This window comes from Scyliorhinus torazame, chromosome 10 (assembly GCF_047496885.1).
Source record: "Scyliorhinus torazame isolate Kashiwa2021f chromosome 10, sScyTor2.1, whole genome shotgun sequence".
Lineage (NCBI taxonomy): Eukaryota > Metazoa > Chordata > Chondrichthyes > Carcharhiniformes > Scyliorhinidae > Scyliorhinus > Scyliorhinus torazame.
In genome coordinates, this window is record NC_092716.1 from 253,115,519 (window position 1) to 253,130,008 (window position 14,490).

Here is a 14,490-nt window from a genome sequence, read left to right on the forward strand (position 1 = left end):
TCCGTTGTGCACAATCTCCTTGCGAGATACCTTTCCAGAGTCTTCAATCTTGGATCTTCACCAACACCAGATCCTCTCATGCCCCATCCTAAAACCTCAGTGAAAAATCAAACTCTCATGAGGGCATCACCCAGAAATTGAAAATTGCTGGAATAGCGAATGCTGGTAAAACACAAGGGGGAAAAAAAAATCCATCGAGCTGCCGCGACATTGTAAAATGTTTTATTTCAGTCAAGTCAGGTACAAAGCAAATGTGTTATTTTAAATAAACACAGTTGTATCATTGAAAAGGCAAATATGGTCTTACAATAAACAATCTTCGGGAACTGAAAACCAGCAACATTGAGTATCAGTAAAATATCCACAATGAAGTCTTGGAGCAGGAGAGGGGGAGTCAGAATGACAGCAAACAAGGGTTTACAAAAATACACTATACAAATTATTTAAAAAAAACTGTTACTAACTAGCACGTTACATTTTTTTTCAATTTTCCTTCATTGAAACAAAAAAAGGTTTTCTTAAATATACACATAACCGTAGCCAATACTCAGTAAATACTTGGACTCATTTTGTGGTGTTTCTTTTCCCCAGCCATTTTCAGCTGCCAAAGTCAAAAATGCTCAGGGTGTCCCGCTTGGGCTCGGCAAAAAACAAAAACACCTCAATGCAAACAGGATTCACAAAAGTAGGGCAATACTGCTTGAAACGGGTACTGTAAACAAATATATGGCTTGTTGAATTATTGGCATGAGGCACATCTTTCCTCTGGTGTGGAGTTTTTATTCGACTGCTAGAAAGCAGCAACAGGTTTAGTAACATAATTGCTGTTTACTCTGATGCAAAGAGGGACAAATGCCTCCAAATTAAAATCGAGTTTACAGCCAGGGAAAAAGGCTTGGTGTCGAGTCGGAGAAAGGTTTTGAAACAGTGTGTTGCAATCATGTAAATATATCTGTTTCTTGAAGGTTTCCTTCAAAGGCACCGTGTTTATTTAAAAAGAAAGATTGATTTAAAGTTGCGTTGATAGTAAGTTACCGCTCATTATAGTGTCCTGGTTCGGACTATTATTTTATTACAGGTTAGATGCAGGCATATATAATATTTACAGTCGTTCTGAGAGTGATGGATGAAATGCATGCTTCAACCTCATTTCACACAATAGTCAATTGTGAATACCCCTTGGAGCCTTGTGGCTTTAATGGATTTTGATTTTCCGTTCTAATTCTGCAGGTCTGAACATGCATCAATACTTGATTATTTTTGTAGTGCAAATGTTTAGAAACATTGGGTAATATTTGTAGATTAGAGAATGTTCACCTCCTTTCCTAATGATGCGTGAGAGATACAAGGGAAAGCACTTGCCCAGAGGAAACATGTTCAATTAGAATTTACCGCTTGCCTTATTGCACAGGGTATTTTTTCTTCCCCCCCCTGCCCCCCCCCCCCCCCACACACCCCACGAATAGCTAGTTGCGCCACCCATAATGTGAAGTGAATGAGGACCTTTCACTCAGTAAGGAAAGCACGGATTGACAGGGAAAGCTGTTGGTATTTGTTGTAACTTTAGTATCCAAGGATACTAGGGGCGGCATGGTAGCACAGTGGTTAGCACTGTTGCTTCACAGCGCCAGGGCCCCAGGTTCGATTCCTGTCTTGGGTCACTGTCTGTGCAGCGTCTTTATGTTCTCCCCGTGTCTGCGCGGGTTTCCCCCAGGTGCTCCGGTTTCCTCCCACAGTCCAAAGATGTGCAGGTTAGGAGGATTGGCCATGATAAATTGCGCCGTAGTGTCCAAAGGTTAGGTGGGGTTGCTGGGTTACGGGGATAGGGTGGAGGTTTGGGCTTGGGTAGTGTGCTCTTTCAAGGGCTGATATAGACTCGATGGGCCGAATGGCCTACTTCTGCACTGTAAATTTTATTCTATTTGACTCTATTCTAGTAACTAGCTCATCCCAATCTCGCCAGATTGTACACAGCTCTCTCTTTCAACAGCGGATTGCTGTTCCGCTATGTCCACGACAGTGCCGGCAGAGCAGAAATGATTTTGAGTTGCATTACAACAACCATGTGGCAAGGTTTCGCACGGTCAGTGGCAGCTTTGCAATCACATCTGGTTTGGGCTCGGTTTTGCTGCACTGAATTTTTATCAGTCAACACCTGGAAGTCTTAATTTAGCAGCCAGCCATTTTCTGACGGTCTTCGAGCTCCTGTGCACCTGGATTCATGCAAATACTCAATTTGCACCATTTCTTTGGCTTTGGAGTCACTGATAATGTGATTTATAAAAAGACTTATTAACTTCATAGTAAAAAGAAATGGATTCTAGGTATTTTACAGGTGGGTTTACAAAAGTCTCTTACCGCATTTCATAGCTTTCATCCAAAAGTCACAAATTCATGCCATTTTCACTGAATTGAGCAATTTTAAATAGAGAAACGCACATTTTGTTCACACCAATGTCCAGGCAGGTCAAAATCCATTCTTCCAAATGAATGGGCAGTAGCGTACAGTAATCAGGTAAAACCATAGCTTTCAAACCTCTAGACTTTTAGAGATAATGAAAGCATGGGTGTGGGAACCTAAGGCAGCTGAGTCTAAACATAAGGACAGAAACAGGTTAACCAGTAGTCCGAGAGTTAAGAGGGCGATCAAGTGAAGCAACCGTTGCCAAATCTTGATAATATCCTGTTACGTTTCCCATTTCTGAGCTCAACTCATGTCATTAATGGGCTATCTTTGAGTACAATGGTGCTATCAGCACAGACCCCTGTCAGACATCTGGTATGTAACCTTAATTTGCCACTTTTAACTTAGCTTGAACAAGATCACCCACAGCTTTAATTGCAAGACCAATTTTCAGTCCTTTTTCACAGTACCATTCCCCTGCTCCATCATGCGACCTAATGATTTCCTTTCGTTAAATTCTATACACAAGGACCCTTAAGCTTTTGCGACAGTTTATAAAGTAACTAAAAACATGCTCGGATCATTGTGATAACAAAGTTGGGACAGTGGGACAGAAGCAAGTGGAATCAGAGAATTCTCAGTGGCGAGATTGAACTGGCGCTGGAATCCTTTTCAAATGGCTATCAGGAAGAAAATAAATCTGGGACAGATAATAGGCAGCAGAGCGAGGTCCAGCTTTCCGCTACAGGTGGCTGAAACTGTGTTTTGTTTCCCAGGCCCGAAAGACATCCAAATTCCCATCAGTTGAGCAGCCAAGTGGAGGCAGGTTTTATGACCACCTTTATTGTTTTTCTGGATTTCAAAACCGCCGCCCCCCCCCCCCGCATGAAATGGGGTGGAAAAGACTTTGATCAACCCGGAGTCTAATATACATCTAGGCCTACACCAAGCAAACCAAAAATCTGTTCAAATGAGGGACAAGTGACATTTTCATTGCTCACTTGTGATGTTAAGAGGCAACTTGTTGCAAAAGAGGCCAGTCTGAATTCCCCCCCCCGAGCACCTGTCACTAGCGGTGAAGATGGAACGGTGCGGGCACAGACTTGCTTGCGGACACTACCTACCAATCCCCTATTTTGCCAAAACAAAAACATGTACCCCCTGTGAATGTTGCCGGTAAAATGGGAAACATGCCCTCAGTTCTACTCCCTGCCACTTGTCTTACTGGTGGATGGGCTGAGAATACCGTGCCTTCACCAGCAGCTTTGATGAGGTCATGTTGCCGCTCGTCATGTCTGACCTCTGCCTTAATTCTGACCTCATTCCTTGGCAAAGTCCCTCTTGATGAACCCTCAATGGGAAATAAACCCGCTGACCACAAGGGCATCACAGTGGTGGGTGGACCCCACGTCCCAATAGAGAGGCCTAGTCCAGCTGCCCACACTCGATCCTCTACATTGAAAGCTTCCAGCCTGGATTGTTCAACATAGAACATAGAACATTACAGCGCAGTACAGGACTCTTCGGCCCTCAATGTTGCGCTGACCTGTGAAACCACTCTAAAGCCCATCTACACTATTCCCTTATCGTCCATATGTCTATCCAATGACCATTTGAATGCCCTTAGTGTTGGCGAGTCCACTACTGTTGCAGGCAGGGCATTCCACGCCCTTACTACTCTCGGAGTAAAGAACCTACCTCTGACATCTGCCTTAGATCTATCTCCCCTCAACTTAAAGCTATGTCCCCTCGTGCTAAACATCACCATCCGAGGAAAAAGGTTCTCACTGTCCACCCTATCCAATCCTCTGATCATCTTGTATGCCTCTATTAAGTCACCTCTTAACCTTCTTCTCTCTAACGAAAACAGCCTCAAGTCCCTCAGCCTTTCCTCATAAGATCTTCCCTCCATACCAGGCAACATTCTGGTAAATCTGCTCTGCACCCTTTCCAATGCTTCCACATCCTTCCTATAATGCGGCGACCAGAATTGCACGCAATACTCCAAATGCGGCCGCAGCAGAGTTTTGTACAGCTGCGACCTAGGGGCAGCACGGTAGCATTGTAGATAGCACAATTGCTTCACAGCTCCAGGGTCCCAGGTTCGATTCTGGCTTGGGTCACTGTGTGGAGTCTGCACATCCTCCCCGTGTGTGCGTGGGTTTCCTCCGGGTGCTCCGGTTTCCTCCCACAGTCCAAAGATGTGCAGGTTAGATGGATTGGCCATGATAAATTGCCCATAGTGTCCAAAATTGCCCTTAGTGTTGGGTGGGGTTACTGGGTTATGGGGATTGGGTGAGGGTGTTGACCTTGGGTTGGGTGCTCTTTCCAAGAGCTGGTGCAGACTCGATGGGCCGAATGGCCTCCTTCTGCACTGTAAATTCTATGATATCATGGCTCCGAAACTCAATCAGCAGGTAGCGGTGTCGCATTAGTTTGGTTCTCTAGTTTCCTGTAACAGTCATGTTCCGCGACTACCAACTTCACTGCAATCAAAATGATTTGAAATTGAAACATTGGGCTGGATTGTCCGCCCCGCCGCCCCGCAGGCTCAGCCCGCGGCGGGATGCTCCGTTACACCGGCCGGTCAGTGGGGTTTCCCATCGTGAGTCAGCCCCACGCCCTGGGGAAACCCCCGGGCTGCCGACAAAACCGGAGCATCCCACTGGCGGAGAATCCAGCCCAATGTGTTTTTTATTGGAATATATATATGTAAATGTTGTCACAGTCCCAGAGGATCATACGCTGCTCTCTCCTTTGAGAGCTGACCTGAGGTCAGTTCGCTTTTTCTAAAAACGTTCTATACATTGACATTTAAAAAAAAATATTGAAAATGGGGACCAAACATATATTCCCATCAAGTCTTTGTGCGAGTCTAGGAGGAAACTAGAAATGTGGCTGTATTAATGAGTGCTCCTGGAATGCAGCCTTGCCTCTGGATGCTTGCATCAAGACACTGCCTGCGCACAGCCATCTTCCAGCCATTAAAACAACTCCTGGTTAGAGCGGTCAGAAATTTGACCCTGTCTTTCACACGAGGCCCATTCACTAACAGTAACACAAGTTGCTGGTCACCTGTTCCATCATCCTGAATCCGCTCTGGTGGACTCGTTCTTGTTCGAGGTAGTCTTTCCATTTACAGAATAACCAGGCAAACCAGAAATGTTTTTTTGCCATATCGGAGGAAGGTAATTCTCACTGGCTACTTGGCGGGCCTTTAGGTGGGTAACCCAGTGCCTACGTGGGTCATCTCCGTGAAATCGCAGACAGAGGGTTTCTGCATCTTTAGGTTTAATGTAGAACAGTGATGGGGCACAGGCAGACAGGAGAATGGCACAATTTCAGGCCAGTCGCTAAACCTCACCAGACCTCAAGAAAGGTTTTTGATATGGAGGGGTTTCTCCCCCCCCCCCTTCTGAAGAGATGGTGGAGAACACATCACTGCCCCGCAGTGATTTCACATTCCAACAACAGTGTTAATTAGCTGGAATAGAACTTTCGCCCCTCACACGGATGGAAGGCCAGGCTCAAAGAGCTGCCAGCCAATCAGATTGGCCCCCTGCAGCGCAGGGGTTGCAGTGGACATGTCTGGGATTGCAAGTAGTCTCTAGAGTCTAGGTCCTGGGAGTCCAGGACCAGGTAAGTGTGTGGGGGCCTCAGGGTGGGGAGGGGAGGTGAGGCGAGGCCCAGGGGAGTGGGGGCATTGGCAGAGAGACCGGGGTGTGGGCGGAGTGGAAGAGAGACTCCGCAGGAGTTAGAAATTTTGAAGGAGCGCCTGATGTTAAAAGGGGGCTGCCAATGGGGGGCCCCGAGGTCTGAACGCAGTTCCTTTTTGGGCACCCCTCTGCCACGAAGCTCCTCCCAGCTTGGCAATTTAGGCTGGGTGGGAAACGGCTCTTAAGTGGCCAATCAATGGGCTCAACTGATATAAGGGCAGGCGGGCCGCCCTTGACCTCACCTGTCCCAAGCATACAAAATTGTGGGTGGGAACCTGATGGGAAAGCTGCCCGAAAAATGTTCTGATCACACCTAGACACCCCTTACAAACCTACCGGCGGGGGAACGTAAAACTCTGCCCCATGCTACAGATCAGGACATCTATTGTTGGAACAAAATGCACTCACTCTGCACTTTAAACACCCCACCGGTTTTAAAATACTGGCGGTTTTATTGCAACTTGCCAGAGCACATTTTGGTTTTAAATAAATGGTACATTTTCTTCCTTGCCAGCTGAAGCTAGAGTATGACCCAATGCTAAAGTGTTGGTTAAGAATAAGGAGATGCCTCCTGTTCAGCTCTAGCCCTCGAGCTATTTTAAAGAAACTGATGGCTTCTGTATCCAGCACATGCAAAAGGATCACAAGAATGAGAGTGTACCTTGGGCGCACAAAGGGCTATTTTCTGTAGTGTCCCCCCTCCCCCCCAGAAAATACATCAGCGAAATGGCTAACAAGAGATCAGTAGTTACACTCATGCATCAGCGTCTACCAGTAGTTTCCACTCTGGCTCACAGTGTGCAAGTTTGCTTTTCATTTCGCCCCGTTGTCACAAGCTATGGGCAGTGTTTTTAAAAATAAATTTAGAGTACCCAATTCATTTTTTCCAATTAAGTGGCAATTTAGCGTGTTCAATCCACCTACCCTGCACATCTTTGGGTTGTGGGGACGAAACCCACGCAAACACGGGGAGAATGTGCAAACTCCACATGGACAGTGACCCAGAGCCGGGATCGAACCTGGGACCTCGGCGCCGTGAGACTGTAGTGCTAACCACTGCTCCACCGTGCTGCCCTAGCTATGGGCAGTGTTGACGCACTGGTGAATTTGTGCAGAACGCAGACAAAAAGAGACAAAACAAGATAGACGTAAGAAAAAAAAAAAGAAGAGGGAAAGGTGGGCAAGAGGCTAAGAAGGAGTACAGGCGACAAAGTTGAGTGAAGGGGTGAAACCAAGAAATGGAAAGATATTTCACCCAGATTGCTTCTTATTCTGATGAGAAAAGATGATAGGAATTAAATAATTTTTTGACTGCCATGTCGACACCCTCCTTCCTGACCCTATATGTGAGCTCTTCAATATACCAACTGTGGTTATATTTTGGAAAACGTAACAGTCAACAATGGACATTCTTCTTACCCCATTGGGAATGGTAAGTTCGGAAGGCAACAGAAACCATTAATTTCCAGCTTGTAAAGCTACTCTGATAGAAGCCCTACCTGTGGTTGTACTCAAAGCAGGAGCTCATGGAGTCTATATTAGGACATACTACCTGAATTAGTGGCAGCAACATCACGATCCCTGGAATCAAATCCCATGCCATCGTAGCAGGTTCCTCATTGTTAAAGAAACAAACCAATTGTTTTTTTTTGCAAACAAAAAACAAACATGTCCTTTCTGATCACATTTTAAACCAACTCCTCCTTCAGCAGCTCCACCTTTTGTGCCTGTACCGACACCTGTCTATTTACGTCGTAGTCCGCCATGCCAGTAAGCGTCTCCTTGAGTTTGTTGAGCTCATACTCGTGCAGAATCTTCTGTGTTAAGTATTTCTCCCGTTTTATCCGAGCCTTCACCTCGCTCGGGACATCCGGAATCAGTGCAGCGATTGCAAACTTCACCAGGAAGACAACATGCTGGAGTTAAACAGCAAAAAAGAGCCATTGTCACGTCACGTTACAGAGCGGAACAGAGAAAACTGGAAATTCATGGCAGAAGCCCGATAGAGAGAGTTATTGAATTTGGGGACTTTGGGGGCTGAAGTTTCTGAAATCTGTAACACCTAGCGGTATCAAGTTAGACATTAATAATTCCACCACGGGGAAACACAAAATATTAAGAAAGAAAGAAATAATTTTCACTTAAATAATGACCCAGGAAATTAGGCAGCCAATGTGTGCACAGCAAGATCCCAGAAATGACCTGATAATCTTTTTTAAAAAAACCTATGATCTGGATAAATGGCAGTCAGGGAACCAGGAGAGCTCCATTTCATTGCTTTTCTTCCTATAGTGCCTTGAAATGAAAATCGCTTATTGTCACAAGTAGGCTTCAAATGAAGTTACTGTGAAAAGCCCCTAGTCGCCACATTCCGGCACCTGTTCGGGGAGGCTGTTACGGGAATCGAACCGTGCTGCTGGCCTATCTCGGTCTGCTTTCAAAGCCAGCGATTTAGCCCTGTGCTAAACAGCCCCTATTGCAATCTTTAGCCTCCACCCAGGACAGGTGAAGCAACCTCAGTTGAATGTCTCAGGTATTGACGGCACCTCTGACCATTCAGCACCTATGAAGTGCTGTCGGATGACCTGTTGGGCGATGCCCGATGTAGATGATGCAATAAATTCCTTTTTTTTTTTGGTGTCATGTTGACATCAGGATGCATGTGCCGATCAAAAAGGAATTCTTCACCTCATTCACTCCGACAGGAGTGGTTTACACTGCAGTACGGTCTGCTGGAGCCACTTCCACCAACAGACCACTAGCAGATGCTCAATATACCTTAATTCCAATTTAACAAGGCTCTGGATCAGCACAGATTACCCAGAGGAGAATGAGGTTGCAGAATGGGATTTACAGGCCGTCTTGTCTGCTTTGTAAAGCACTGAATGTTGTGACGAAGAAAATAGGCATGTCGCTGACTCAAGAAGGAGCCATTGAAGGAACAGACAGATTTCAATCACTATCACACCAGACTCCCTGGTCTCTCCATTGTCTCCTCACCTGGGTAGAATGGGTCAGTGTGTGTGTGGATGGACCAGCTTGTGGGAGATGGCTTCATATAAATGGCGAACAACAGAATAGACTTTCATCTAGCCCGCCATGGCAGATGATTGAATTTGAATTAAATAGAAAATAACCTGCAATTACAAGTCCAGTGATTGCCATTGTCAATTGGCAAATCCATCCGGTTCACTCATATCCCTTTTGTCATAATATACACCAGTATATCATGGTGCAGACACACACTGATGGACACACAGTGGCACCAATCAACACACACAACACCGCAGCCAATCACCAGTTAGAGCACATGCACTATAAAGGCAGGGGGCATCAGAGTTCCCACTCATTCGAGTTGCAGCTAGCTAGGAGGACAGAGCTCACAGCCTGTAACACAGACATTCACCATGTGCTGAGTGCATCGACTGGTTAGGACAAGGCAAAGGTCTTTAGTTAAAGCTAGTATCGTGTAAACCCACAGTCTGAGTATGTTAAACAGCTAATGATTCAATAAAATAGTGTTGCACTATTTCAAGTGTTGGTGACCTGTATGTGTTCCACGGATCCAGAGCACCCAACACATCACCTTTGGGGAAGCAAATCTGCCCGTCCTTACCCGGTCTGGCCTACATGTGACTCCAGACCCCACCGTAATGCAGTTGACTCTAGTTGGCCGAGCAAGCCACTCAGTTCATGGGTAATTCGAGATGGGGCAATAAATGCGGGCCTGGCTGATGATGCCCCCATGCTATGAAAGAATAAAAAACAAATTGTGGATAGTAAAGCACTTCCTGCAGTGAGCCAGATTCCAGCTGCCCTGTTTGGAGTTCCCACCCGAAGTGCTGGTGGATACCCAACATTACTGCCACACAAGTGGAAACTTTAACCTTGCTGACCCTCTCAGAGGTGGTTAGGCAGGCCACACTGTGAAGCTGAATATCACCCATCCAATGCAGACAACCCAGTGGTAATACAAATGACCATTAACAGGCTGTGACATGTCAAATTGCCCCCAATTTTGGACACATTTCATTTTCCAGCCACTTACATTTTAGAATCAGAGATTACAGCATAGTAGCAGGATTTAATGATACCTCTAAGATGATAATGAAAGCCATTTTCGCAGCCAAAATGTGCCAGAACTGCATGTTGTGCTTGTATTGGAACTCGTGTCCCAACGGGTAACGATAGTCCTTATACCTGCAACATTGAAAAGTAATCTGATGCTAAACATTTATGCAAAATAGAAAATACAGTTCAGACTGCTGTCATATATGGGGCCTTTACAACTTCTTGTTGGGGGGCGGAGGGAGAAGTAAAAGTCGAAACACTAAAATCCCAGGAGCTGTGACTCCCGGGTAGATGCCTTCATTTGCAAGCTCAGGAGATTTTGCTGCACATTTGTGTGCTTGGGGACTCGGGTTTCAGTTGACTTTTCACATTGGGAACGGTCAGTCTGATCAATAAATGTCTTTGTGGGACTGTCAGATACTTTCCAAGGTGAAGGCTGCTGTGTGTAAAGGGGATTACGGTTGTGATTTACCGAAAAGAAAAACAGAATCGTGTTGTGGGCAGGTTTAGCGAGCTGTTTCCTGGCGCTTGTAGCACCAGGACCGACCTCGCTACCCAGCTTCGGCGGAGCTTCATTTCCTGCACTGAGCAGCTCCGCTTACCTTTTGAGAGGTCCCTGGGACCTCCTGTGGGGTGGCCAATCCACCTACCCTGCACATCTTTGGGTTGTGGGGATGAGACCCACGCAGACCCGGGGAGAATGTGCAAACTCCACGCGGACAGTGACCCGGGGCCGGGATCGAACTCTGGTCTTCGGCGCCATGAAGCAGCAATGCTAACCACTGCGCCACCGTGCTGGCGTTGGCTTCCATTCATGACTTGGACATGCACCAACTGGTCTTTGGAGGGGACTTCGACTGTGTATTGGATCCTAAGATCGATCTAGGCCTAAATCATTTGCTCTCTCGGGTGTGACAAAGGCGCTTCAGGTGTTTATGGAACAGATTGGGGGGGTCGGTGGCGGGCAGACCCCTGGCAGTTTTTGCACAAAAGAGATTTTGTTCATCTCCCATGTGCATAAGGTCTATTCCGGGATTGATTCTTCCTATTGGGTGGGTCCATTCTAACTTGGGGGCGGAGATCAGAATACTCGGCAATCGTAATCTCGGACCGTGCTCCACATTGTGTGGACGGTCTTGGGGACAGGTTCCAGTTAGCACCCACCATGAAGGTTGGATATAGCGCTGTTAGCGGACAGGGTGTTTGTGAGCGCATTTCCACGACCATCGAGGAGTATATTAAATTCTGGGGCAGCACGGTGGCACAGTGGTTAGCACTGCTGCCTCACAGCGCCAGGGTCCCAGGGATGATTCTGACCTTGGGTGACTGTGTGGAGTCTGCACGTTCTCCCCGTGTCTGCGTGGGTTTCCTCCGGGTGCTCCGGTTTCTTCCCACGGTCCAAAGATGTGCAGGTGAGATGAATTGACCATGCTAAATTGCCCAATGGTTAGGTGGGGTTACAGGGCTAGGAGTGGTAGGGTGCTCTATTGGAGCAAGGACCGACGCAGACCCAATGGGCTGAATGGCCTCCCTCTGCACTGTTGGGATTCTATGGATATTAGGAATGATTCTGTCTTCCCCTGCTTGCTGTGGGAAGCCCTTCAGCCGATTGTAAAAAGGGAGGCAATCTCCAAATGGCGCATTTAGATAGGACGGTGGGGGTGGAGCAGCAGAGACTGGTGGGTGCAATTCTTGAGACGGATCGCCGATATTCGTGTGATCCTACTCCGGAGTTGCTGGTGAACAGGAAGCAGCTGCAAACGCAGGTTGATCTGTTATCCACAGTGAAGGAAGTGAGCCAGCTGTGGCGCTCCAGGGTATGGGGCGAAGGCCAACCACCTATTAGCCCATCATCTGGGGCGGCAGGCAGCTTCCTGGGAGATCTTACAGATCAAGAACTTGCGCGGCAGCTTGGTTTCCGCCCGAGTGAAGCTCATGTGGCTTTTGAGACATTTTGCAGGAAACTGACTAGTTCCGTCATGTCGGTGTTCTGAGATGGGTTGTCCTTGTCGGTCGTGGAGAGACGGAGAGAGAGAGACAGGAAGAGTTGGAGGCCCCGTTGAGTCTGCAGGAAGTACTGAAGGGCAATCGATCCAGACTACAAAAATGAACATCCTCCCAATGTTTTTATTTCTTTTTCAGCGTCTCCCGAAATCGTTTTTTTTTCTTCTCCTTTTTTAAAATAAATTTAGAGTACCCAATTAATTGTTTTTCCAATTAAGGGGCAATTTAGCGTGTTCAATCCGCCTACCCTGCACATCTTTGGGTTGTGGGGGCGAAACCCACGCAAACACGGGGAGAATGTGCAAACTCCACAAGGACACTGACCCAGAGCCGGGATCGAACCTGGGATGTCGGCGCCATGAGGCAGCAGGGCTAACCCACTGCGACACCGTGCTGCCATCATAAATCTTTTTTTGTTAGGATCAATAAGTTAGTGGCCTCCTTCCTTTGGGCCAGGAAGACCCCAAGAATCCGTAGGGTATTCCTTCAGATGATCCGGCAGTCGGGGGATCTCATTGGCGCGATTCTCCGAAATGGAGACTAAGTGTTCGCGCCGTTGTGAAATGGGCGCGGGGACTACCGATTCTGGCCCCCACCGGGGGGGGGGGGGGGGAACGCCGGCCCACCGGTTGGTGGGCCCGAATCGCGGGCCAGAACCCATCGGAGGCCCCCCCCCCCCCCCCCCCCCCCCCGGGCACGGAGCCCCCCCACGGGCCGCTCCCTGACCCTTCGTGCAGAATCCCCGCCGGCAGCGACCGGGGTGAACGGCGCCGGCAGGATTCTGCTATTTCCGCGCGGCCGCTCAGCCCATCCGGGCTGGAGATGGGCGGCCCTGCCGCGGATAGCGGCCCGCGTCCGGCACCACGGCAAACGCGCCGGCGCTGATTCTCCGCACCTCGGAGAATCGCCGCCAGCGTTGGGGCGGGGTAGCGCGGCTGCGGCGATTCTCCGGCCTGGCGCAGGGCTGGGGGAATCACGCCCAATGTTAACCAACTTGCTCTTTTACTATTGGCCAACCAACACTGAAAAGGTACGGAGGAGCCAAGCTCCAAATGGTGACAGATGGAGCAGTTGTAGGGGCTCGAATTGAAGGGCTTTGGTTACAGCCTTGCTCGCTTTCTCTCCGGTGAAGTATTCTTCGAACCCGGTGGTGGTGTCCGCTCGCAGGCAATTTAGGCAGCATTGCGAATTGGACTCCATGTCATTGCAAGGCCTCTATCTGTGGCAACCACCTATTTGTATCATCGAGTTTGGACGTGATGTCCAGGGTTTTGGAGGGAAAGGGCCTTGAGAGTTTCGGGGATGTGTTTGCGAAGGGACGGTTTGGCGGAGTTATCAACAAAGTTTCAACTTTAAGGACTGGACCTGTTCCATTTTACCTCAAAATACGTGATTTTGTTCGGAAAACATTTCCGACATTCCCCTCGACCCCACACCCTCCCATCACTCACAGGGTTTGGTGGGGGGGGGGGGGGGGGGGGGAACACAACATTTCTGGCATCTATGGGCAGATCTTGTCAATGGAGGTGGCCCCCGCTGGATGAACTGCCAGTAAAATGGGAGGGGGAACTGGGACCTATTTTAGATGGGGACGCGTGGTGCAAAATCCCGTTGACAACAGCCGGGTCGGTAAATCCCGTTGGTGGGCCGCCTCTGCCGCCTAAAAACACGCGGTGCGTTGGTCGGTAAATCCCACCCCACATGTCAAAACCCTAATTAAAATATTTTAAAAAGAAGACATATCTAAATGATGTGCCATTGGTGATCTGCTGAGCCGGAAAAGAAAGTTAGAAGTGTTTGTTCCATTCTTACCTGCAGGTGGTGATATCTTTATCCTGTGTACCAGGTACTAAAAGTGAGGCATTGGCGATTGACAGACTGTCGTTTATGTAGCCTTTCATTGGCAGTTGAGCATTCTGAGAATATGCATATTTGTAAACTAAACGGGGGATCATATCAGAGGTGAAGGCGACAATGAAAGCCTAAACGAATAGGAAAGAAGTCATTCAATTTGGCCAGTTCTGTTTTTTTCTACATAAGTAAATTGCAGTCCATTTATAAATATGTCACTTTTTTTTCATTCATTCACGGGATGTCAGTATCGGTGGCTCGGCCAGCATTTGTTACCCAGCCCTAATTGCCCTACCGAAGTTGGCGCTGAGCTGCTTTCTTGAACTGCTTGCAATGCTGGAGGTGTAGCTACACCCACAGTGCTGTTAGGGAGGGAGCTCCAGGGTTCCAGGACTCCGACCCAGCGACAGTGAATGAACGGCTATGTATTTCCTCATCAGGGTG

At 47.9% G+C, this 14,490-nt stretch overlaps 1 protein-coding gene across 10 annotated transcripts in view; it reads right to left on the reverse strand.

Annotated features, from left to right (window-relative positions):
* Positions 1-206: 206 nt before the first annotated feature.
* Positions 207-14,490, reverse strand: part of ano5a (anoctamin 5a) — a 240,772-nt gene continuing 226,488 nt past the window's right edge. For all 10 annotated transcript variants that reach the window (XM_072466684.1, XM_072466682.1, XM_072466680.1 and 7 more), the window contains 3 exons: positions 14,008-14,177; positions 10,215-10,320; positions 207-8,036 (listed from right to left, as the gene is read on the reverse strand). In XM_072466684.1, the coding sequence (XP_072322785.1) occupies positions 7,809-8,036; positions 10,215-10,320; positions 14,008-14,177 (504 nt within the window). In that variant the 3' untranslated portion in view covers positions 207-7,808. The remainder of the gene's footprint in view (positions 8,037-10,214; positions 10,321-14,007; positions 14,178-14,490) is intronic.